Consider the following 25,370-nt stretch of genomic DNA (forward strand, 5'->3'; position numbering starts at 1 on the left):
ACAGACACACAGACACACAGACACACAGACACCTTTGTTCCTTGCTGGAAGTACCTGGCTTATCTTTCTCTTTCCCCTGAGCAGGGGGCCCATGGGGGGGAGCAGGGGGGGTGTGGGGTGTGGAAGCTTCCTTCATGTAGGAGCATGTTGAGACCCTCTCACCCAGGCAGCCTGGCTGGGCATGCGTGTGTACAGTGGTAGGTGTGTGAGTGACCCATAGCCTTGACAGCTAGCAGTACAGTGGGCAGTTCTTTCTCGCTCTGTGATATACCAATGCAGGTGCTGTAGACAGGGTCCATGCTGACCTTGACCTTCATTAGAAGTCTGGCCACAGTGGAAGGCCAAAGGGAGATGAAGGTTTAACAACAATCTGTGGAATCCACAGCTTAGATATATCTCAAGGGAGCCATGTATTTCAAAGTCTTTCAAAGGATATTTTGTGGGTAATATTTTAACCAACCAAAATTCTCAAACTTTATAGCATCTTTAAATTCTCTGCAAACAGAAAAACCCTACTTGTGATGCCTCTGTGTATTATAGCTTACAAATTCTATGAAACTATTTTATTCATTTTTCAAGTAACATGTATTGACAGTGATGAAAAAGGCACCTGTTTAAAGTCAGTACCTTGGGGTACACCCAACAGTGTGAGCCCCAAGTTAGTTGGCCGACTGTTGTGAAGGGACCTGTTTAGCTTCAGAGAATACCCAGGAATAGGTATAATTAGGAAGAGGTGAATGAGGCTGAACCCTGAAACCCCATGTAGCTTTTAGGTATCCCCCAAGAAACTAAGAGCAACCTCTCTTTATCTTCAGATGCTACTTGTGACACCCTCCGCAGCTGCCAGAAGCCGTGGATAGGTGGATAGAGCCAATTTCTGCATATACTGCATTGCATTCTTTCTTATGCATACATTGTCTTTGATAAAGTTTAATGTTAAGTCAGGCACAGTAAGAGATGAACAACAACTAACAAACAGAGCAGTTGTGCATAGAAAGCAGTTAGAAAGGTAGGAGCATAAAATACAATGTCCTTTGATAAAGTTTTTGTATACAGGGTGTCCCCTGAAATAGCCAAGACAAATCGTAGTGCTTTCTGGTGATAACGAGTAACTGATGCCTCAGGAAGTGACCCCAAAGATGTCCTTAGGTATTTATGACATCATGGGATCAAAAACCCAGAAGCCCCGTTCTATACCTTCTTGTTTAACCTAAGTGTAGCGACACGTCCAGGGTGCTGGTCAGGTCTTTTGGAATGTTCTGCTTCTGCAGTACGTCAGAACCTTGGACGATGCTGGCTTTTGTGCAGTTGAGGGATCTGCTTGGAATGATAAACAAGCTCCCATGGGTAATCGTCTTAGCAATAAAAGTAGGAGAAAGAGTATTCTGCCAATAATTGGAGTTTGGTGATGGGCGTATTTGTCATGGGAGTTGTGTGTGAAGGACAGCCAGCGGTGGCTACAGATGGAATTGTGTAGGCAGAGGTGCCAGGGGCACCCTTGCTGGTTAGGTTCCTTGGCCAGGCGACAAATCAGAGCAGCCCAGAGGAAATGGTGATAGGAAGGGGGCAGGGTACTGGTTGCCAACTCTTACCATCTCCAGCCCATGAGATATTCACCACAAGGGCATGTTTATATCGCCTCATCACAACCACTATAAAATGTTGCCTGCCTCCATTATCGTTAGATCATTAAAAGGCGACATGGACATTTTTAAAAAATGGATGTATTTGTTACCTTGTTTCTATTATTGTGACAAAGCCGATTTTGACTAGATCAGAATGGCCCCAAGTTAGTGACGTCATATCATAACTAGTTCCACTGTTTCTACACCGACAGGCTTTAGTGAAAAGCAGGTAGTTTCTTTTTCTTTCTTTTTTCTTTTCTTTTTTCTTTCTTTCTTTTTTTTTTTTTAGCAATCTTATTGAGATAAAACCCACATAGCATACAGTACAGCCTATTTGGGTGAATTTTCCATCACCTAAGGAAACAAGTCTTTGTGAGAATATTACACGTCTGAAGCCTGCCGTTTCCTGGAGATATTGAATGGTGTCCGTGACAGGTGACATTGATCTTTCTGGCAGTTAGTGGAGTTAGCAGTGGCCATAAATAAGCCATGGCAATTATAAAATAATTAGAATGATAGCTATGTGAATCCAAGTCCAGGCTCTGGGCTTTCCTGCCCAATGCTGCCCCTAATGAGTCCTTTTTTTTTTTTTTTGGAAGGCGGGCAGGGTTCTGAAATTCTGGGTTCTCTTTTGCATATGCAAATCACCCTTCACCGTATCTAAATCCTGTCCTGTGGCCTATATAGGTCTTAGCTCTCCTGCTTTACTCTACAGCCTTGACCTGTAGCTGCAAAACCAGCTGTTGTTTGCAGAAAGAATGTTCTTCCTAGGTGATAACGGACTAGCTCTTTATTGGCACCTCATTCCCTGGGCAAACCCACTTTTGTGTTTAGGGTTGAAATAGGCAATAGGCTGAAGAGAAATAGAAGGTAGAAGGAACCCATGCAACATTGACACACATTTGACAGACAAACGGCGTGGCTTCAAGACAGTGCCTGGGCAGTCAGTTCCACGAGGCCTTTAATCCTGGCACTCAGGAAACAGACAGGTTTGGATGTCTGTGAGTGCAAGGCCAGCATGGTTTATACAGTGAGTTCCAGACTGCCAGGGCTACATAGTGAAACCTTGACCTTGAATACAAACCCAGGCCAAATACCAGCACCTTCCTATCCCACGGTAGATCCTGACTTAACAACGTCTCAGCTGTGGTGCTGGAAAGTTCAGGAGACCCAGGGCTTCGGTGAGGTAAGCCGCTGAGCCCATCTGGACAGCTGTTGGCCATCACTCCATAGGGTGGGGCCAGAGAATCCTAAACTTGAGTTAGAGAGGAAATCTTGGGCAATCATTGCAGGCTTCCTCTGAGCCTTGTCCTGAGGTCCACAAGTGGCCTGTTTCAGGGTCAGCTGCTCAGAGGGCACTGAGGAAGCTGCAAACAGCAAAACTCACGAGAACACAGCCATCTGTCTAACTGTGGGGCTTTTAATGGCTACAGATAGACATTGTCGTCCAGTGTGCTAGGTAAGTGGATAGTGTACGGAACAGTCTGATGACTGAATAAACAGCCTTGTTCTTTGTGTTACCTGGTGGCAGTGACTTCCATGGCTCTGTCTTCTCGTTTGTCAGTTTATCATGCGGTCATTCAAAACATAGGCTTTGGAATGTAGCTTGGTGACAGAGCACTTGATTCAGAGGCCTGGGTTTCATTCTTAGTAGCGTCTCTCTCCACTCCTCTCCCTCCACTCACACCCCACCCCCAAATCCCAGGCTCTGAAATGTGCTTAAGTGGTTCAAATTCCAGGTCCTCCACTCCCTAGCTGTGCCACCTTGGATGAGTTACTTAACCTCTCTGGGCCTCCTTTGTTTCAGCTGATCAGTGGGAGTTGTAATAGGCTTTCTCACACTTGTGAGTGCTAACTATTTCAGACTGTGTGCCCGACGGTAGTGGGCGCTCACCTGACCAGCACTTGCTACTGTGGTTGTCAGCACTCAAGGAACTTAAACGGGGAACATATTGGGGAACAACTTAGCGGGTCAATTCATTAAGTTGAAGAGTGCCTTGAGGAGGCCAGGTGCCAGCAGGGCTCCCTGCTAAGGGGTGGGTCCATCTGCTTTGCTCCACAGAGCACAGAGCAGGTCGCAGCGTTTTGCCGGAGTCTGCACGAGATGAGCACCTCAGACTCCAGCCCGTCTCCTCAGGATGCCACTGGCCCTCAGCTGGCAACTACACGGCAGCTGTCGGATGCAGATAAACTGCGCAAGGTGATCTGCGAGCTGTTGGAGACCGAGCGCACCTATGTGAAAGTACGTCTGCCCCCCTCAGTCCCCCCCCCCCAGCCTCACCCACCTTCTCTTCCAGAAAGAGTGAAGTGGGTCACTGCCTGGGCGTCAACCTACACCGAGGTCCAATCACAGATGTTGAGATCTTGATTTTCTCTTACAAAACTAGAATATTGATTAACATTGATAAATATAAATTCTCAGTTGTTATTTTACATGTATATATGATTATATGAGATGTATTATATTGAATGATTCGTGGTGAATATTAAATTATCTTTTTAACTTTTCTAAGTCTATTGTAGTTTGCTACTAAGTCTGAGTTTAGGGCCTGGTGAGATGGCTCACTCAGTGGGTGTGGATAAGCATGAGGTCAAATCCCCAGCACCCACACTGGCTGTTCCTGTCTGTAAGACAACTTTTGGGGACAGAATCCCAAACCTACTGGGCTCCAGGCTCAGTGATAGACTGTTTTTCAAGGAGATAAAATGGAAAGCAATGGAGCAGTGTATTCAATATCTTCTTCTCTTCTCCAGGCACAGGCTAGATATTTCATGTACACCACGTGCACACATATATACAGGTACATACACACACACACACACACACACAGATATACCACATGCACACACAGAGGCAACACACCCACATATAGGTACACACAGGTACAGCATGCACACAACCACATATATGTCCTTATGCATATGCCTACATACAAGTACACACAGAAACACATACAGGTATACACATGTACATACACGCACAGATAAACCACAAGCACACATAGGTGCACCACATGTGCATACCCACATACAGGTACACACACATATAGGTAGACACATGCACATACCCACATAAATGTACACACAGGCACATACCCACATACAGGTACACCACATGTACATAGACACATACAGGCACACAAACAAAGGTATACCATATGCACACGCACGCGCGCACACACACACACACACACACACACACACACACGCAGATACACCACACATATGTACACATACAGGTACACCATAGTCACACATACACATACAGGTACTCCACATGTGTGTGCACACACTTGTACACACACACACATACACACACACACACAAGCTGCATTTAGCTTCTTTTAAAATGGAAGATCTCGATTGATAAGGAAACTTGACAAGCAGTCCTGAGGTCTCTGAGCACTTGTGAGGATGAGCTGATTCAATACTCTCTCCATAGCATGACGTGTATTGGTAATAGTTCAGTTCCTACCCAGTTGGCAGCAATGCAGTCTGGTTTTTTGTTTTTTTGTTTTAGTTTTTGTTGTTGTTGTTGTTGTTTTTTAAGACAAGGTCTTACTCTGAAGCCCAGTGTGGTCCTGAATTCAAAATAACTCTGCTTCAACCTCCCACATACTAGGATTGCAGGCCTAGGCAGCCTTTTTAACCACTTACACTTTAGCCTACATCAGTCTAAATATTTTAAGTCTAGCATATTGTGACCCGCAGGCCATATCCAACCTGCTGCCTGTTTTTGCAAATAAAGTTTTATTGGAACACAATTATGTCCATTTTGCCTACTCTCAGAGCACAGTGTGAGTTACACAGTTGGTTTCAGCAGTGCCCGCGGGTCCTGCAGAGTCTGCGGAACTTGTAGAAGAAGCCTGCTTCGTCCCATCTTAATATTAATAGCCTTTCGTCACTGGCCCTTAGCACCCAGAACGGCTTGTCCCTTCATCACGTAGATTCCTAGCAGACGTTTAGGTGCGTTAATGAAGTGCCCTTCCAATTTGTAGGACTTAAACTGCCTCATGGAGAGATACCTGAAGCCGCTTCAGCAGGAGACCTTTCTCACCCAGGATGAGGTATGGTGGCGCTGCCTTGACGCTGTGAGGGGCACACTCGCTCGACTTGCTGGTGAAGAATGGGGCAGTGAGCACTTACAAACTGGGCGTGGCCGGTCAGAGGCAGCCCGCCGAGTTCTGATGAACACGTGGAACAAGAGGGGCACCCCACTGCCTGGTGGTAGGCTTGTCGGCACGCAGAAGTGGGGTCCAAATGAAGTTTCTGACCCTCATGTGATACAGGGTTAATTCTCTTGCCTTTTTTAGCTTGACGTCCTCTTTGGAAATTTAACCGAAATGGTAGAGTTTCAAGTTGAGTTCCTTAAGACTCTAGAAGATGGAGTGAGACTGGTCCCTGACTTGGAAAAGCTTGAGAAAGTGGACCAGTTCAAGGTAAGTGTCATGCTCAAGCCTCTCAGTGCTGCCCCTTTGTGTCGCTGCTGTGCTGTCTTCAGGATGAACGTGGTGCAGGCGGCGTTCTGATCTCTGAGAGGCTGTGGAGCTCAGCCTTCTGAGAGCTTCATAGGACTTCCTGGGGCGGCACGTTCCTGAGGGGAGTTGGGGTGGGGAGAGACCCGGGTGTATTTCTCATGTTTGTCTGCCGATGTCTCCGGTGCTGATGTTCAGCTGCGTGGCCTTTGCGGTTACATGAGCCAGTAACAGAATTTAAATTAGGCCCTCTCTGGTCTCAGGAAAGTCAGTTTATTATGTTCTGGAGGAACTTTGCTTGACGGACATGCTGATCCCTGTCCAGATGCCCAGCATCCCTGTGGTCTTAATGATGCTGTGTGACCAGTGCCTGAGTAACGGTTACTCATCCATGCCTCATTTCCTCTCCCCTGGTTCGTAGTCCCCGCCAGGAAATTCCTGTTCCAAATTTTAAATCAGCAAAACTCATTGATGTGTGTATTGGCTTACATGTCATCCCCTTGTGCTTTTAAAGACAAGATCAGCTGTGATGTAACTGAAAAAGCACTGTACATGCTTAAACTGTAGGCTCTCATAAAGTATGTGTGTGAATGCACACACACACACACACACACACACACACACACACACACACACACACACACTCACCTGTGAAGCCAGTCACTAAAGCCAGGACAATGACATAATCATTTCTGAAAGCTAGTTCCTGTTACTTGTGATTTCCTGCTCCCACCTCTCAGTGTGCCCCTCCCCCCAGCATCCACACTCTGCTTCCCCATGGTGTGGGCGTGTTCACATCAGGCTTGTGGAACTTACTTGCGTGGTAGTGTATGAGCTTCAGAAGTCCTGCAGGTGAGCAGCGTAGGGCAGCTGCAGTGAGGGGAGCCCTCACCACACACCACAGATGATGTTTTAGTTGGTCACTGTGTGGCAAACACTTAGTAACTGTTATGGCAAACAAAGGAGTGTTGTTTTGTGGCGGATTCCCAGTGTCTCCTGTTTAATTTGTGATCTTGACTCGGATAGCCACAATCTTGCAGGTAGTCCTGCAGCCAAGGCACTTGAGGAGCGGAGAGGAGTTGAATATGGAGGAAGAGATTTTAGGTCTCTCGTTACTGAGGATGCCGATTAAGTGTGGTCTAAAGTAGCCATCTTCTTTCTTAGTAAACTATCTGAGCTTCCCCCACATCATGTGTTGGGTAAACTGGGAGCTTGGATTGTCACTGAAATCTAAGGTCTTAAGCCCTTGCTTGGAACCTAACTTTTAATTCTTTTAAAAATTATTTATATTGTTGTTGTTGTTGTTATTGTTGTTGTTGTTGTTGTTATTATTATTATTATTATTATTATTATTATTATTATTATTATTATTATTATTGTGTATGCGCACACATGCCACGGTGAGCATTTGGAGGCCAGAGGATAACTTTGCAGAGTTGGTCTCACCTTCCCCCTTTGCATGGGTTTCTGAGTTTTTGTAGCAGGTACTTTTAACTACTGAGTCATCTTATCAGTCTTGAGTTTGAATTCTCAGCCTTAATTAAGAAAGCCTCTCTCTGAGCAAGACTAGATCCATGTGGACTTTCTGGAAGAGGCTGTTCTGAGGCTTGCTCCTCACTCAGTTACATAAAATGGGGATAATATAAAAGCATCACACCCCAGGGTGTCTGTCCTGATATGATCCTCTTGGGGCAGCATGTCCAGGCTGAAGAGATGCAGCGTTCCACGTTTGACCATGACTCTTGAATTGGTGTCACTTAGGTTCTTCTCTGCTCCCTGGGAGAGGACGGAGAGGCTTTGGGGGAGGGGGAGGTGTTAGCATTCCTGCATTTACCTGGTTTGTCCCTTCTGCCCCCCAAGAAGGAACTTATGAGAGAACTCAGGATATTTCTGCCTTTCCCAAAATCTATTACTTTCTTATCAGCATTTGAACATCTCAGGTAGGTCATCCGACATTGCCACTAAACACTGAGAAGACAAAATCCCACATCTATAGAATTCATTTTAAACCAAAATGCTTTTCCCACAATCAGTTGTAGGACATCAGTGAACAGAAAAAGGCTTGGACAGGCATGCAGATGCTGGTTGGTGCAGAGAGCGAGACAGAAGCGTTTTCCCTGTCTCCCCCTGCAGCGCGGTCTGAATGAGGAGGGAGATGAATGCTTTGCACCTTTTTTCTTTAACCTAGAAAGTGCTGTTCTCTCTGGGAGGGTCCTTCCTGTACTATGCGGACCGCTTCAAGCTCTACAGTGCCTTCTGTGCCAGCCACACAAAAGTCCCCAAGGTCCTGGTGAAAGGTAGGTAAAGCGGGATCCCGGTGTTCAGGCGGCTGTGCTGGTTTCTGGTCCTGTGGATGGCCGTGGGGGATGGCTTCCAGAGAGAGACCAGAGAGTCACCGATATGCGAGGCTGGCTTTCCCGTGAGCCACAGTATTGGTGTTGAGAAGACAGATGGATTACTTGAGCTCATCATTTGTCAGTTTTCTTGCAGTGAAAGTTTTAACTCAGCCTTTTGGGGCCTGATGCAGCAGGTCTTCCTGCGATGACGTCATCGCAGGAAGACGTAACCCCCCCCCCCCTTTGCTCCTCTATTACTTTCCATTATAATTCACTATGCTTCATTTATTTACTCTTTGTTTTGGAAAGTCATCTTTCCAGCGCTTGTTTTTACTTGTAGGTGTGTGTTAGCAGCCGTCAGTGTTTCTGCTGAGGTTATCTCAGCCAGTCGTGAAAATTATTCCCAATGCAGTTATTTTTGCACAAGCCAAAGTGTGGTTTTTATGTTGGAAAGCGTCTCTTCTCTTACTCTCCACCCGCTCTCCTCTCCTCTCCTCTCCATTCTCCCCACTCTCTCTCTTCTATCCCACTCTCCTCCCCTCACTCCTTCCTGCTACTCTCTTTTCCCCATCCCTTCTCCTTAAGGATCAAAGCTAAGGCATTATGTGTGCAAGGCAAATGCTGCCGCTGAGCTGCACTCCGAGCCCCGATACTTTCCTTGGAGGGTTTGAGAAAACAAACATTCCAAGATTCTCCAGAAACTGTGCGTCCCCCACAGTTCAGTGTACAGTGGTTGGTGCTGTGCGAAAAGTTCATCTCCCAGACATGAGAGGTGGATTGGTAGTTACCAGAGAGTGAGGAGGTCAGGGGATGGGTTAGTAGGAAGAGCACGGTTAACAGGAAGACAGTGCAGCTAAACAGAAAGGCTATGTGCTGTGTGCATCGCAGAGGATATAGACAGCAGTAGTGCACACACCCTGCATGCAGACAGCCTTGTGGGTCAAGCCCCAGTGCCTGCAGGAGAAAACCAAAACGTATGGCAGAGTGATGACGAACAGCAATAATCAGAAGTAACTCAGTGCTGCCGACACAAAGCAATGGGAATGCCTATGGTGGATATTGTGGTTGCTCTCCCTGGTCATCCTACTTCATGAATATGTATAGTTACTACATAACCATTTTAAAAGCTATGCCTGGTCCATCATGGCAGCACACATCTGTAATTCCAGCACTCAGCCAACTCAGACAATAGGAAGGGTCTTGAGTTCAAGACCAACCTGCACTATCTGGCTAGACCAAAGCAAAAACAACCCAGTTGAATTTAATCAAAAGGTCTTCACAAGTCTGCAGCGCATACCATACGTGTATCACTCATTGCTGTAGACAGTCAGTCCCTCCCAAAGTCATTGAAAGGAGCTTTGGAAGACAGAGTCGGTACAAGGTATGGCTTCAGATGGTATCTGGGAATGAGCTCTGTGGCTGCCAAGAAAACATCTGCTCATCGCGTCCCTGGATGAATAATTTCCATGCTTTGTGTTTATGTGTGCTGCCCAAGAGAACTAACTTGACTTCATTTAAAATAATTTTAGGAAATACTAAAATTATGCACATCTCTGCATAGCAAAAGACACTGCCCCAGATAACGTGAGGCATGCTAGAAGTGGTAGCCTGTGCCACCGGATTCTCAGACTTTCCCTGTCGTCTTCTCTGACCTTAACCCATGTTTTCACATGTGCTGTATTAGCTGTGCATGTGTGTGTTTGTGTCTGTGTGCTTGTTTTAAAACCTTTGTTGATTGCTAATCATTATTAGATTGCCGAAAGAACCATTATAGAGCTATTTGCTCTGTAGTGAAGTTATACATGCATTATATTTCTTCAAGCAATTAGTGCTTTTTTAATCACTTAATTAGATTAAAATTTGCCTCTGTGGATTTTTTCTTAATTCAGTAATTTTTTTTTTTTGCATCTGAAAAATATACAATCACTCCATATTGCCTCATAAAGCAGTAGGCATGACCTACATTTTTCTAATTGTCAAGTGAGCTGGAGGTTTGTTTTTTGTTTTTTTGTTTTGTTTTGTTTTGAGAATTGGAGCTTGTGTCTGGGATTCTTGGCAGACTGAGCCGGGCTGGATGAGAGGAGTGCATTGTGTTCTAGGAACGTGTTCCTGTCTCATAGGAAATGCACTTTGTGACTTAGTGAGCAACAGCCTTGTGTTTGCACTTGAGAATCTGGGTGTGCTTTTCAGGAAGAGATTGATTCCTAGGCCCTCTCTGAACATAAGCAGGTATTAGAAACCAGCCTTCTCCTTGTCAGCTCTCGAGCTAGCCCAGCTTCCCTAGCTCGTGTGGGCCGGTGTCCCGGTGTCCTTTTCCTTCAAGATTTTTTTTTCCGAAAGAGAATTATGAGCTGAACCTGTGGAAGCTGATTCCCCTCCTCCCCCCCACTTTCTCTCTCTTCCCCCTCCCTCCCCTCTTTTACTTGTCTTCCTCTTCTTCCTTTGAGACAGGATTTCTCTTTGTAGCGCGGCCTAACTTGGAATTTTCCATGTAGACCAGGCTGACCTTGAACTCACAGAGACTCAGCTGCCTCTGTCTCCTTAGTGCTGGGATAAGAGGTTTGGGCTCTGCGCCCAGCTTGATGCTTCTTCGGGCTCAAATGCTGTGGCCTTATGAGCTCCTCTCCCAGGGCTGCTCCCAGTACTTCTTGCTGTTTAAGGCAGAAGACTCACCATTTCACAGTATCTCCAGTCTTACCTGACTAACCACCAGGGGCAGAGATGGATATCTTTAAAAAAAATGAATAACCATTGCCTTTTAGGAAATTACTCATTTGTTCAGGAGCTATCAGGTTCCTCTGAGGGACCAGTGCTATTATGAAGATTCTAAGTTGGAGGGGGTGCTGTATCTAATTTCTGATGGATAAACGTAATCCTGATCAATACGTAGGTTCTGAGTATGAAGAATGAATTTGTTCCAGCAGTGATGATGCTTGTGAACAGAAGAATCATGCAAGGCAGTGTATGGAGGAAGCACTCACTGGTCATTTTACAGGCCCGCTTTGGGGCAGCTACCTATCAACACTGTCATATGTTCACCACGAGCCCAGACATTTCAGATGTCCCCTGTGAAGTTACTTGGGCAAATCATCCTAACCCCTTTCGTGTATTTTGCCTCCCTCCGCACCTAGAAGGCATTAGCCATTTCCCCCATCATCCTGGTAGTTAACCTTCTCCACTGCTTCCCTGGGCCACCTGCCATCTCAGCAGGAACACAGGTGAAAGTGAGACTGTGCTTGCCAGTGGTCTGAGCCCTGTCCGGTTGATTCCTGCCATCCAGAAGCTAACAGTTGGTAGCACCAAGCTGACACTGAGCAGACTGCTGTGGAATCCTGCCTCGCTCTACATAATGAGGCCGCAGGATGCTCTTTCTGTTCCTGTTTTTTTCCCTGCCTGTTTAAAAATTCCTCCCAGCAGTGAAGTGCTTGAAAGCTTGGAAGTTAGGCGGAGGTTGCAGATGGAGGTGTTGGGACGTTTCAGGTGTGGCGGGGCTGGTAGATCAGATGATAGCCATGGTTTGTCATGCACAGGCCCTAGGAGGAGGAGACAGCCATGCGGGGTCCCCTGGGGAAGCAGTGGGATTGTCTAGGACACAGAAGAATAGCATGCCAGCTTGAATAATGTCACTGCGCTCTGGGGTGTGGCTGATGTTGAGTGGTGTGACATGTGGCCCAGAGGTGATGAGCGCAGCGGCTGGGGACCCAGAGTGTCAGTGCCTTCTACAACTGATAGGTGTGGGAGAGGTGCACTTTGAATTGATTCTTGGAGGCAGAGCATTTGCTATCTTTAGGAATTGGCTAGGCCTGGGAAGAGCAGTCTCCCCAAGGACAGTAGGAGTCAAAATGTCAGAACGGAAAGACATGCTCAATGTGAAGAGGGTGAGCAAAGTCCTGTAACTAGTCTTCACCCCTGTCGGTCACACATGGCTGACAGGCCCATCCAGTGTGTGCCTCAGCAGAGATGCCCTTCCCCGCCCTAGAGCCTGCTGGGCCCAGTGCTATAAAAACAAGCCTTGGAATTAGAGTGACTATCAGACAAGGTGTGCAGGAAACCACTGGGGCATGCCACCCTGACGGTCTGTGCTCTGTCTCCTCCAGCCAAGACAGACGCGGCCTTCAAGGCGTTCCTGGATGCCCAGAACCCGAGGCAGCAGCACTCGTCTACACTGGAGTCTTACCTCATCAAGCCCATCCAGAGGGTCCTCAAGTACCCACTTCTGCTCAGGGAGCTGTTTGCGCTGACCGACGCGGAGAGTGAGGAGCACTACCATCTGGATGGTGAGGCTGCATTACATGCACATGTACACACACAGAGAGACACAAACATACAGGCACAAGCACACATGTACACATGTACATGCATGCACACACAGACCCACACACATGCATGCACATGCACATAGGCACACACGCACACATGCACACTACACATGCATGGATGCACTCACACCCACACACAGGCCAGGTGTGCCTGTCCCAGTCTGGCCTCTGCACAGCCCCTTCTCAATGCCTGTGTTTTTCCAGTGGCCATCAAGACCATGAACAAGGTTGCCAGCCACATCAATGAGATGCAGAAGATCCACGAGGAGTTTGGGGCTGTGTTTGACCAGCTGATTGCTGAGCAGACGGGAGAGAAGAAGGAGGTGAGCATCCCTGCCCACCCAGGCTCACTCATGCCCACCCCAGGCTCACGCCCACCCCAGGCTCATGCTCTCTTTGTACAGATGGGATTGTTTTCTTTGGCCACTGTTGGCCACTTTTTTGGGAGAAGGGGGCAGGATCTAACACATGTACCTCACCCCAAAAAATGATCCCCTGACAGACTAAAGTACAGATACCGCAAACATCCTACTTGGTAAACCAATGGGTTTTATTGGAGTTACTTACAGGAGTATAGGTGAGGGGTTACTTACAGAATCAGAAATGACTCAGACAGCTGCCTCACCAAAGCCCAGCCCAACATGTAGGATAACTCACAAAAGCTGGGAACCTGGAGCCCACTTGCCAGCCTGCAGGCAGCTCAGCAGGTTGGCGAGTGTCCTTCCTAAGTAACTCAGCTGATCTGAACCTCTTCCAGGCAGCTTGGCTGGCTTCTGCTTCTTCCAGGAGGCTGGTCTGGTCTGAGAATCTTCTTTGCACCGTGGCTTGTCTGAGAGTGACTCTTGGCTGTCTTTTTTTTTTTTTTTTCTTACTCTGAGAAGGAGGGGCCCAGCAAATCTGGTCAGTTTCAGGGACTTCCTGAAGCTGTTTTATTTACCTTCTGTCTTGAGGAGTTTCCTGGGAGATGATGCCTCCGTCTTGAGGAAACTTCTATACAACAGAAGGGTTCTTGTCTTTGAAGCCCATGTTTCATAGTTTCTTTTTCCCTTGCTTTGATAAAATACTCAGACCACAGCACTGAAAAGGGGGCATATGTTGGCTCACAGCTCCATGGCGGGGAAGTCACAGTGGCAGAGGTTGAAGGAGCTTGCTCACATTGTGTTTTAAGGCAGAGAGAGTAGTGCACGCATGCTGTGACCAGTTCGCCAGGATCCCAGCCCATGATTAAGAAGAACCCTCCCAAGGCAGTTATGACAGTCCCTCACGGGCATTCTCCCAGGCCAGCCTTGACCTAGACAGTCTTTCACAGGTGGACCTCCCAGGCATCGAGTTGACAGTTAGCTCAAGGCTGCACATGAGTTTTTCTTTTCACCTGAGCTGTTTCTGTACATGCACACACATGTAGAACACCCCTGTATCTGATGCTCGGCTCTTTGCCTTTGGGGTTCTCTGACTTTAATCTGTTCTGCATGAGGAAGTGAATGCCCTTACCCAGTCTGGGCTTTTTCTGTGAATGCCATCCAAAGGCAAATCTGAGTCCCCAGAGTAGATTATCTAACCTAATCAAGTACCAGCCACATAGTTGGTACTTGATAAGCGATTGTTAGGTAAATGCTGGCTCCAAGGACAGTAATTCCTTCGGGGTACCCAAGATTCTGTTTAAAAGAAGCAGTCACCGCTAGGCAGGTGGTGGCACACACCTGGAATCCCAGCACCTGGGAGGCAGAGGCAGGAGGATCTCTGTGAGTTCAAGGCCAGCCTGGTCTACAGAGTGAGTTCCAGGACAGCCAGGGCTGTCTCGAAAAAACCAAATAAATAAAAAACAACAGTGGTGGTGGGGGTGGGGACATGACAACAACGAAGAAGCAGTCACAGGGCCGCACATACCCAAGAAAGGCTTAGAGTGAGTAAAAAATTGTGCCCATGCCACCTGGTGGCTCCTGAGGTGACTGGTGATGTGAGTACAACCGCAGCCATGGAGTTCGTTCTGCTTTCCACCTGAGGGAGGGGGAGGGACCAAGTGCTTCTGCATGAGGGCGAGAGCAAAGTTGGCCAAGTTTTTTTTTTTGCTGTTATTTTTTTTATTGATTTATTCATATTACATCTCAATTGTTAGCCCTTCCCCTGTTTCCTCCCATTCTTCCCTCCCTCCCACTTCCCCCCTTCTCCCCTCCCCTATGTCTGTGATTGAGGGAGACCTCCTCCCCCTATATATGCTCCTAGAATATCGAGTCTCTTCTTGGTAACTTGCTATCCTTCCTCCGAGTGCCGCCAGGCCTCCCCATCCAGGAGACGTGGTCAGAAAAGGGGCACCAGAGTTCGTGTGAGAGTCAGATCTCACTCTCCACTCAACGGTGGAGAATATCATGTTCGTCGGCTAGGTCTTGGTAGGGGTTCGAAGTTTACTGCCTATATTCTCCTTGGCTGGTGCCTTAGAATGAGGAGGACCCCAGGACCCAAGCTGGCCAAGTTTGCTCACTTACTCTTCAGAAAGCGGCTCCCTCACAAAGGACAGCTGTTTGGTTTTGTACAATTACATATATTTGTGGGGTGTGGGCATGGATACCGCAGGGTTTGGAGGTCAGAAAACAGCTTGCCAGAATCAGTTCTCTCCTTCCATCAGGGAGTGTCCTTAGCCACTGAGCCATCTTGCCAGCCCCAGGCTCATTTACATGTCCTCAGCGAAACAGGGGAGGTTTTCAGACTGTCAAAGACAGCACACAGAAGGCAGGGAAGTGCAAATGAGAGAGAGCTGTGAGACTGAGTGTGTGAGGATACGCGAAAAAGCCTAACGGGGGCGAACGCGGCGCTGTCTGCAGCTGGAAGCGGTCAGTGAAGGCCACTTCCAGGAGGGACATAATTGCATATCTGCCACCCTCGCCTCCCAGAGTCGGGATGGTGTCAGAGCCCGGGGAGGTGAACTACAGAGCATACGTCCTTTCCGGCTGAAACGCAGGCCTTTGCCCTGTGGGACAGAGCGGCAGAACACAAGGTGGCCTCAGCCTAGAAGCAATAATTTTATCTGCCAAGGTTTAAGAAAGGACGCATGGTACTGTTATGGAATATGTGTTCATGCTTCTGTAAAGCATTTATAATAATTTTTAAAAATCTAAGTACAAAAAATAAGATAAGAAGAAAACTGTAGTTTCAAAACATAGCCTGGCACGGCTAGCCAGACAGGGCCACGTGACTGCCCCTGGCGTGGTTAGCCAGACAGGGCCATATGGCTGCTCCTGGGGGCTGAACCAGGAGGAACAGGAGCTGGGGGCCCCCAATGCCCTTGATCCCACAAGAATAAAACTCTGGGGAGAGTGAACCTTGGGGTTCACGCCAAGATCACTGGCATGTGTGTACCACCACTGCAGCAGCATGTGCAGTAGTGCAGATATGGCTGGGGACTGTGGGGGACTAGGTCTGTCTCAGCCTCACGGGCTTGATTCTTGTTCCCTTTTACTGGCAGCGTCCAGTAACAACCTGGAATGAACTGTGAATTGTCAGTTGTTAGGGACATTGGTCAGTGGCTGCAGGTTTATGCCAAAATGGCCACATCTCAGGGACACTGGTCACCTGAACCCTGTTTTACAGCCAGCCTTGGTTGCCATATCATTGAAGAGGGATAAGTCCATAGAGAGCAAAGCTGGTGAGCACGGAACTTGTGACAATCCTGGACCTTCGATACCTGTCACCTCCCACGTTGTACTCTGGGGAGTTCATCTGGAGCCGACAGAGCATCGCTTTTGCCCTAGCAAATTAAAAGTGGCCAGGGATAGTTTCCCTCAGAGGAATGCCCCCTTAGCCGGGTTCATTGCGGCATTCTGGTCCATTCGTGCAAGCCTACTAGCAGAATTTACTCTGGAGGCTTCAAAGGGAGAATCAGAGAGGCTTCTGGAGACCTGAGGGAAGCGCTTGGACAGACTGCACAGCCCTGAGCCTCTTGTCACTCTCACCAAGTGGGCCCTTGTCAGGACATCCCAGGGCTCACAACAGTCTCTTTTTACCCATGCCCTTCAAGACTTCCTTCTAGGACCCAGATAGATCCTTTGAGATTCAGATCGCTGTCTTGGGTATCCATGGCAGGACTGTAGCATCTCCTGAGGGCTGTTTAGAGATGTGTTATGCCACGTCCACTACCCAAATAATCATATAGACAGGTGTCTAGTCCGGCAGGGGTGCTAGGACATCACGTAACAGAAGTCTCATGACACACATATCACACATATGCCATGCATACCTAATATACCATATGTGTATATACACCACAATCACATTCATCGTATATACATATATTACACACACACACACATATATACCATGGTCACATACATACCACAATGATACACATACACACATGTACACACACAATTTTGTTTCCTGAAGGAAATAGAGTTTAAACTACCTATGGCAAAGACTTTTTAAAGACAAACTACCTAAGACTGTATCTCATCACTTTTCCTGAGAATTTGATGACGTGTATTCTGTTCCATGGGAGGAGCATGGGGAACGGATGGTAGAAACTAGTTCTCCCACTGCAGATATCCCGGGGGGTTGGTCAGTGTGTTAATATCTATAAGCATATTAATATAAGTGCTTAATATTTTTACCCTTGGTAATGATGTGTCTCCGCAATAATTACAGTGATTATTATAACCCCCATCAAGGGGATCAGCCCCAGTGGAGCTGGTCCCATCAAGTGCTGGTGTTGGTGCCTGAGAATAAAGCTGTATTGTGTCGCGTAAGCTGCCAGGTCCTTGCCGTGCACAGAAAACAGCAGGGCCACCTTGAGATCTTATGCAGCTGTGTGTCCGTCAGAAGTGAGATGTCAAGTTCGCTAGTGTTTGAAATGTTGCTTTAGGGAAGAGAGAGCTGGGTTTAATTTTTACAGACCCAAAGAGTTGAAGTGAGTGGTCAACAGGTGGGTGTCCCAAGAGGCATATCGGAAGAATGGTTGGTAGCATTTGCACACAGGGAAGATTATGGGCTGTGAGAGTCAGAGAATCTTGTCCTGGGACATGTTTACAGACCCCAGGTGACCTTCTCACCTATAATTACATTGCAGAGAGCACCCCACAGTGGGGGAAGGGCTGCTAGTTTTTTGTTTTTTTTTAATTTGACACAGTGGAGTTATTTCAGGGGAACTTCATTGAGGAAATTGCCTGTAGGGAATCTGAGGATATTTTCTTGTTTAATAGTAGATGTGACAGTGCCCGTTCCTCAGCAAAGTGGCACCGTCCCAGGGCAGGTGGTCCTGAGTTACATAAGACAACAGGTAGACAGGCCAGTGCGCAGCATTCCTCCCTCTGTGGCTTCTGCTTCCCAGTCAAACAACCTCCTGTTCATCCCACGGACTCGTGTGGCTGCAGCTTTGTGGCTGGACAGGACAACAAAATTAGGATGAAGTTTTATCTCTTTCTTTACAGTTTCATGGATAGTTGAGCTATGACTCTTCCCCAGTCCTGGTTTGTTGAAATGTTTGGCTTTTGAATAGGAAAGAACCACACTGTTTTTTATATCTAAGTCAGTAGCATCATTGCTGTCTGGCTTGGAAACCGTTATTAGACAAACCAAGTATTGTGATGCCATAAAGGTTGGTTCAATATCCAAGATGGCTGTTAAGTGACAAATGGACAAGTGGACCCAGGATAGTTAAGGTCTCAGGAAGGACGGAGAGGGATGGTGAGAGATCTTATCACACTGTTCGGAATAGTGTGCCATTTAAAGTGTGTGAAAGTCTCTTTGTGGGGGAGTTTCCATTGAATGTTTTCAGATCCCCCTTGACCACTGGCGACCGAAAGAACCGTGGTGCTGTCAGGTGTGAACACAGGGCTGCCCTCAGCCTCCCTGTTCCTCATGTCTGGCTAGAGCTAAAACAAAACCCATGTCTGAGTCAGCTTAGCACTTTACTGAAGACAGCCCGACTATAGTGTGACCACAGGGTCTCTGAGGGGTTCACTGTCCACTCCTCACACGTGTAGCAAGAGAGCTTCAGAGTCCAGCCTGACTTTCCCCTTCTAAAGTGAAGTAAGGTCTTCTGTGAAATGAATTAGGAAAAGGAAAACTGGCTTGTTCTACTATTGCTGAAAACTGAAGGCACTGGTGCGACTCTCTGGCCTTCGGTTGGGCAGTTGTCATTGGCCAGTAGTTCTCCCTGAGAAATTGCCTTCATTGGATCTAAGAGCTTTAATTTTATAGACTGGATCTCACAGATTTGCTGCATGAGAACCCTGGCTTATACCTCTTTATCATCTTATTCCTTAAATTTTGGTAGACAAACAGAACAAAGGGAAAAAAAGAACTTTTAAAATGTACTTCATGTAGTTTTTTTATAATTTAGAAGATTCATATTCCAATTTGGACACGTAATATGAATTAACAGATTTTTTTTTCATTAAAGTTTCATCATATTATTTCCAGGTCAAACAAGGCAATTGCAATGGCATTATTTGGCATCGCAGATATTACAGACCTATAGCTTCAAGTCAGAATGGTGTTTACTGACACGAAGAAAGTATCTTTAAAATGTGATGTGTCATTACCTATGTTACTCTTAAAATTGCTTCGTGTATATTAATAACTGAATGTTGTACTTTTTTGTTTTTGTTTTTGAGACAAGGTTCCTCTGTGTCCTTGGCTATCTTGGAACTCACTCTGTAGACCAGGTTGGCCCCAAACTCATAGAGATCTGCCTGCCTCTGCCTCCCTAGTGCTGTTCCTAACACACAGTTCTAAACTTAAACTGAGACTATACGCTGATAAGCCTGTGTTCAGATAGAGATGTCTAAATAAAAAAAAACATAACATATTTAATTACTCACTAAACTCACAGCAAATTAAAGCAGTAGGTCAAAGTCTGTAATCCCAGCACTCAGGGAGGCAGAGGCAGGTGGATCACTGTGAGTTCAAGGCCAGCTTGGTCTACAAATCAAGTCTAGGGCAGCCAGGGCTACACAGAAAAACCCTGTATTGGAAAACAAAAACAAACAAAAATATTAGGAATGATATTTTCAAGAACTATAGTTGACATCAGCCTATTGTATTTTAATACTGCACGCAAACCTGCATTTGGACCACACCACTCAGGAAGCTTGTCACGTCTCTGATTTGCAGGTCGCAGATCTGAGCATGGGCGACCTGCTGTTGCACACCACTGTCATCTGGTTGAACCCACCCGCCTCGCTGGGAAAGTGGAAAAAAGAGCCCGAGTTGGCAGCCTTCGGTATGTGTCGGGAGAGGGTGCCAAGGACGGGAAACAGCTCACTTGTTTCTCCAAACAAGAGTATTCCTTTTCCAAGAGATATTTTATTACAATGAAGCTAATTATAGCTTGCTGCTCCAGCCACCAATTTCTCCCAAATAAATATAAACTAATATAAATTAAACCTCACTAAATGGGCTCAGTGTGGCAGCTACTCTGCCACATGGCTGTGAAGACACAAGCAGGGAAGTGGGGTTTTTTTGTATTTGTTTGTTTGTTTTTTAACGTCTTACTTTGAAAAAATAATTTTTACCTACTAGTCCATGTGTATTTACAAAATAATGAACTGACAGTAAATCAAGAAAAGCCAAATGAAAACCCAAGAGCAAACTGTTTCTGAGACGCCCCAAGAGTCTGGATCTTTTATTTGTTCCCTGGCTCTGCACTGCCTTATGTCTCAGCTGACCTATTGGGTTATAAGGGGCATCTCAGTCATGTTATTAATACCAGAGAAAGCAGACACGCCTGTCATTTATTTTGACAAGCTATTTCAGGGAGGCGCAGGTGGAGGTCGCTTAGGAGTACACTGCACTCATGTTTTTGAGGGAGAAAAGCTAAGTTAACATACTTGGAAATGGAACTGTGTCTCACGGCTTGCAGTGAAGGCGTGACTGTGTCTCCTGAAAGGAGTTAGCAGCCTCCGCTTCTGTTCTTTGGTGCATTTTATCCCTGGCCTTCCCTAGAAGGCTCGGGCTAGGATATGCAGCGGGCCAGGAAATCCAGCGGTCACCCCCTCTCGCTGCTGTTATGTTTTAGGTTGGGAAGGGGGGTGGCTGCCTACTGCTTTGTCCCCGACCAGTTCCTTTCCATGATGCAGTTCCCAAGTGAAAGGGCCCAGTAACATTCAAATCAACATGAAATATGAATATTTATTGCCCCCCAAACTTAGAGCCATTTAACTCTCACTAAGGTATTAGTGATATTCCTAAAACCTCCAACGAGCCAGTGAATCTCTTCAGAGAAGCCATGACTGAATAGGTATTTTCCGGAGTTGGCAGTCGTGACTAGTGCTGCTCAGGGGACATTAGGGCTTCTCTTTCACACCACCTCTGTTTCCTAGACTGAGGCCTCACTGTCTCCCATGCTCTTTTCTGTCATTATGGGTCCTGGGCACTGAATGAAGAAAGAGAGTCAACCCCCTGCTTCAGCCTCACGGTTCCAGGGTGCAACCTTAGGATGTCTCATGACTTGCCCTCTGAGTTTCACAGATTTCATCTAATTAGAGACAAACAGATTTAGAAGCAGAATAATTTGTGTGGGAGAAAGTCAGAGGTTGGCAGAGTTTTCTGTTGAAGGCCACATAGGAAATCTCTGGCCTCCGGACCGAGAGGCCACAGGCTCTGAAGGGATAGGCAAAAGCAGTCTCGGGTGATAGAGATGGGCAAGACAGCAGTGTTAACTCACAGAGGTGGCAGGGAGGCCGGCCTTCACGAGCCCCTGCTGTAAGTGGTCAGGAAGATGTCAGGGAAGGCTTGTGACAGAGGTGAGTCAGGTAGTCCCCTGCATTCCGCTGTGCCTTGCTTCCTCGGCTGCAGTGTCAGGTAGCTGACTCGGAGAGGCTGAGCCTAGTGCACCCAGCTGTAAACACATGTTGCATTCCATACCAGTCAGTGTCTCCTACAGCTGCCCCATGCCTAGACCATTCCTTAGGGTCAGAGAGTGAGACTTTCTTGGATGTTGGGCAGTAGAAATGTCGCTTTTCACTGATGGGTTCATATGGCAGAGAAGCCAAAATGTATCCGGAGCCGGAGCCTCATTTTCTTTATTTAATTTTTCTTTCTTTCTTTCTTTCTTTCTTTCTTTCTTTCTTTCTTTCTTTCTTTCTTTCTTTTTTTTTTTTAAGACAGGGGTTCTTTGTGTAGCCTTGGCCCCAAGCCTTTTTTTTTAATGGCCAACTCATGAGACATCAATAAAAAATAAATACCAAGCCTCCTTTTTAAAGAGCATTACTGTACTCAAAATGGCTGATCCCCATGTCAGCCCCTTCCCAGAGGCCCTACTTTACAATTCCATTGCATCAGTGTAGTATTTCCTTCCTGTTGCTGTGACAAAACACCACAAGCAAGATGGTTTATAGAAGGAAGGGTTTATTTTGGCTTATGATTCTAGAGAAAGTCTGTTGTGGCAGAGGAAACATGGCAGCCGGTAGCCAGAGCAGGAGCTGAGAGATCACATCTTCAACCACATCAAGGCAGGGAGGTGGGGGGAGACCTGGGAGTGAGACAAGACTGTAACTGTTGATCAAAGTCGGCCCCAGTGACTGACGTCATCCAGCAAGGCTCCGTCCAGATAGGACGCCCAATGGGCACTAAGTGTTTGAACACCCAGCCCTGTGGGGAACCTTTCTCGTCCAAACCACCACAACCTGGGGTTAGTTTCAGCAGACAGGTTTTGGGAGAACGCAAACACTTCAACTATGGCAGAGACTGACACAGAGGACCAGGAGTGGGCAGGAATCAACTTTCCATCCCTTTTAGATGTCTCCTGCCAGATCCCTGCCATGATAGCCGTGTCTGGCATCGCTTACGGAAGTCTCTGGAATGTTAGACTAGACACAGCTCTGTCACCCCTTATACCCCCACCCTTAACAACTACCAGAAATAACATTGCTCAGAGGGTCTTATCTAGTGGAAAGACCTATATTCTACCTCATAAGCTAATTTTCGTTTCCTTAGCTCAGAAGGAGAATTTTACTTGGTAAATTATAAACACCATGTGTGTATGAGAGAGAGAGAAGGCGTGGGGTGGGGAGGAGAGATAAACCATTAACTGAGATGAACTTAATCTGCATAAATGTAAATCACTTTAAGCAATTACTAGGGGCATTTTGCTAGTCCTTCCGCTACAACAATTAGCACAGCTAAATTCAAATCTGAAAATAATAATAAAGCTCCAATACACTTATTTTTTTTCTTCTGGTAGAGGGTATTTCCATTTATTTAGGCTTTCTCTACTTGGATTAAAGGCAGAAGCCTTTTCTCCCACCAGGCATTGCCTTTTAGATGTGGTAAATAAGGTCAGGGTGGGTGGGAGCGCACGACCCGAGACCTCCTCTCACAGCTGTAGCAGGGCTGCCCCTGCCACAAGCTGCCATAGTCAAGGGGGGTGGGGGAGCCTCGTGTCTCGTGCCGTAACTGCTCTTATTATTTTTCACTTGCAGTCTTCAAAACTGCTGTGGTCCTTGTGTATAAAGATGGCTCCAAGCAGAAGAAGAAACTTGTAAGCGTTCTTACTTCATCGCATAGTTTCACAGTGTGTGGTGCCCCTCCCCCCTGCCCCCCCCCTGCCCCCAACAGGTCATCTCCTTCTCAGTTGTGTCTGCAGAGTTCTTCGCTTGTCAGCAAAAGCGTCCTGTGTCCTTTACAAGTGTCCCTGAGCCCTCTAGAGGGGCCCCTGGTCTTGTGCTTTCCGGCGGACAGCCTCATGTGTGGAGCCTAAGTGACTCCATTTTGAGCCTCCCCATTCCCAGAACCCTCCTACCCACTCTCGCCCTTCCCCGTTGCCCTCATTCATGCATGAGATTCACCGTCTCTTCTTCCCCGTCTCTCTCTCCTCTGCACTTAACTAGCAAAGCTGTTTGCACAACATCATGGTTATCATGCAGCCTCTCATATCTGCCGGTGAAACCAAGAGCTCATGTGATGTCCCTTTGGCTTGCACTGAGGTCCCCGAGTCTGCCACTTGATGTGGAAAGTGTGGGGAGCTGGTCCAGATGGATTACCTGGCCAGTAAACAGTGGTCTGCTTCTCCCCTGCAGGTTGGCTCTCACAGGCTGTCCATCTATGAGGAGTGGGACCCTTTCCGGTTTCGCCACATGATCCCTACGGAAGCTTTGCAAGTCCGAGCTCTACCAAGTGCAGGTAAGCCCCGATGCATACCAGTTTCCATTTCTTCTGTTTTTTAATACTAAAAAGCTATGTGGGTTTGTATATGCACGCACACGTGTGTCATGTCAAGAGGGCAGCTTGCAGCAGCTGGTTCTCTTCCTCCACCATTTGGGACTCAGAGTTCACACTTAGGTCATCAGACTTGGCAGCAGGACCTTTGCCTGCTAAGTCATCCCTATGGCTCTGGGTTTCCACTGCTTTTGTTTTTGTTTTTGCTTTTCAAGACAGGGTTTCTCTGTGTAGCCTTGGCTGGCCTGGACTCGCTTTGTAGACCAGGCTGGCCTCGAACTCACAGCAATCCACCTGCCTCTGCCTCCCTGAGTGCTGGGATTAAAGGCGTGCACTGCCCACCCAGCCTCATTTCTTACATGCATGTGAGTTGTTTATAAATTAGTTTTTGGTCTGCCCTATCATCTTTTATCTTCTATGCTTAACTTTTCACTCCATCTTCATTATATCTAAAGATTTATTTTGTTATATATATAATAAGTTATATATTTATAATTAAAAAAAAAGATTTATTTTAATGCATGAGTGTTTTGTTTGCATATATGTATGTTGTATGTGCACCGTTTTATTTTATTGCATGAGTGTTTTGCTTGGATGGATGGATGCACTGTCCATGTGCCTGATTGTGCCTGTATGGATGAAAAGCCATTGGATATTCTGGAACTGGAGTTACAGATAGTTGTGAACCACCATATGGGTGCTGGGTCCTCTGCAAGAGCCACAAATGCTCTTCTGAACCATGTCTCCACCCCCTTCTTATTAATTCCTTAAGAATTTAATACAGTATATTTTTATTATATTCATCTCCCCAGCTCTTCCCAGATCTATCCCCACTACCCCCTCCCAGGGTCTGCACTCTTTATTAAAAACATTACCCCACCAAGTCCAGTTTATGCTGCCTGTATCCTCACAAGTGTGGGGTCACCTAATCCAATGTGGAGCATCTACTAGGGACCCTCCCTCCCTCCCGCAGGAGCTGGGTTCCCAACAGCTGCCCAGCCAAGCGTAGGGGTTGTGAGCTCCACCAGCCTCCATGCTAGAATATTCAGTGCTCTGCCTCTTTTTAAGCAGCTTCATTAACTAGTGAAGAAATGAATGAATGAATGAATGAATGAATGAATGAATGAATGAATGAACCAAAGACGCGGGAGAGCTGACTGGATGCATGCATGTGTTTTCTTCAGAATTGTTCTAAGGGATTTCAAACTTGATTTACAGGTAACTTTGGAGATGCCTTGGGATCATAGGTCTGTAGTAGCTGTGATAGTATTTTGAGGTTTAGGCACTTAGATGCTAGTGGTGTCTCTTTTTTTAAAAAATTGTTGTATGGGTTTTGTTTACTGGTATTCTGAACACCATGTGCATGCAGTACCGACAGGGGACAGAAGAGGGCGCCGGATCCTCTGGAACTGGAGTTACTGCTAGCTGCCATGTGGGTGCTGGGAAATGAAGCCAGGTCCTCTGGGA

General features: G+C 46.8%; 1 protein-coding gene across 10 annotated transcripts in view; it reads left to right on the plus strand.

Moving 5' to 3' along the window:
* TIAM1 (TIAM Rac1 associated GEF 1) overlaps positions 1-25,370 on the plus strand; it is a 361,545-nt gene that overhangs the window by 326,645 nt on the left and 9,530 nt on the right. For all 10 annotated transcript variants that reach the window (XM_084800521.1, XM_084800517.1, XM_084800515.1 and 7 more), the window contains 9 exons: positions 3,688-3,867; positions 5,624-5,692; positions 5,939-6,064; positions 8,289-8,397; positions 12,534-12,713; positions 12,960-13,078; positions 19,860-19,968; positions 23,168-23,226; positions 23,765-23,867. In XM_084800521.1, coding sequence (XP_084656647.1) covers positions 3,688-3,867; positions 5,624-5,692; positions 5,939-6,064; positions 8,289-8,397; positions 12,534-12,713; positions 12,960-13,078; positions 19,860-19,968; positions 23,168-23,226; positions 23,765-23,867 — 1,054 coding nt within the window. The remainder of the gene's footprint in view (positions 1-3,687; positions 3,868-5,623; positions 5,693-5,938; positions 6,065-8,288; positions 8,398-12,533; positions 12,714-12,959; positions 13,079-19,859; positions 19,969-23,167; positions 23,227-23,764; positions 23,868-25,370) is intronic.

The sequence above is a fragment of the Acomys minous genome, assembly GCF_964271855.1.
Source record: "Acomys minous genome assembly, chromosome: 11".
Taxonomy (NCBI): domain Eukaryota; kingdom Metazoa; phylum Chordata; class Mammalia; order Rodentia; family Muridae; genus Acomys; species Acomys minous.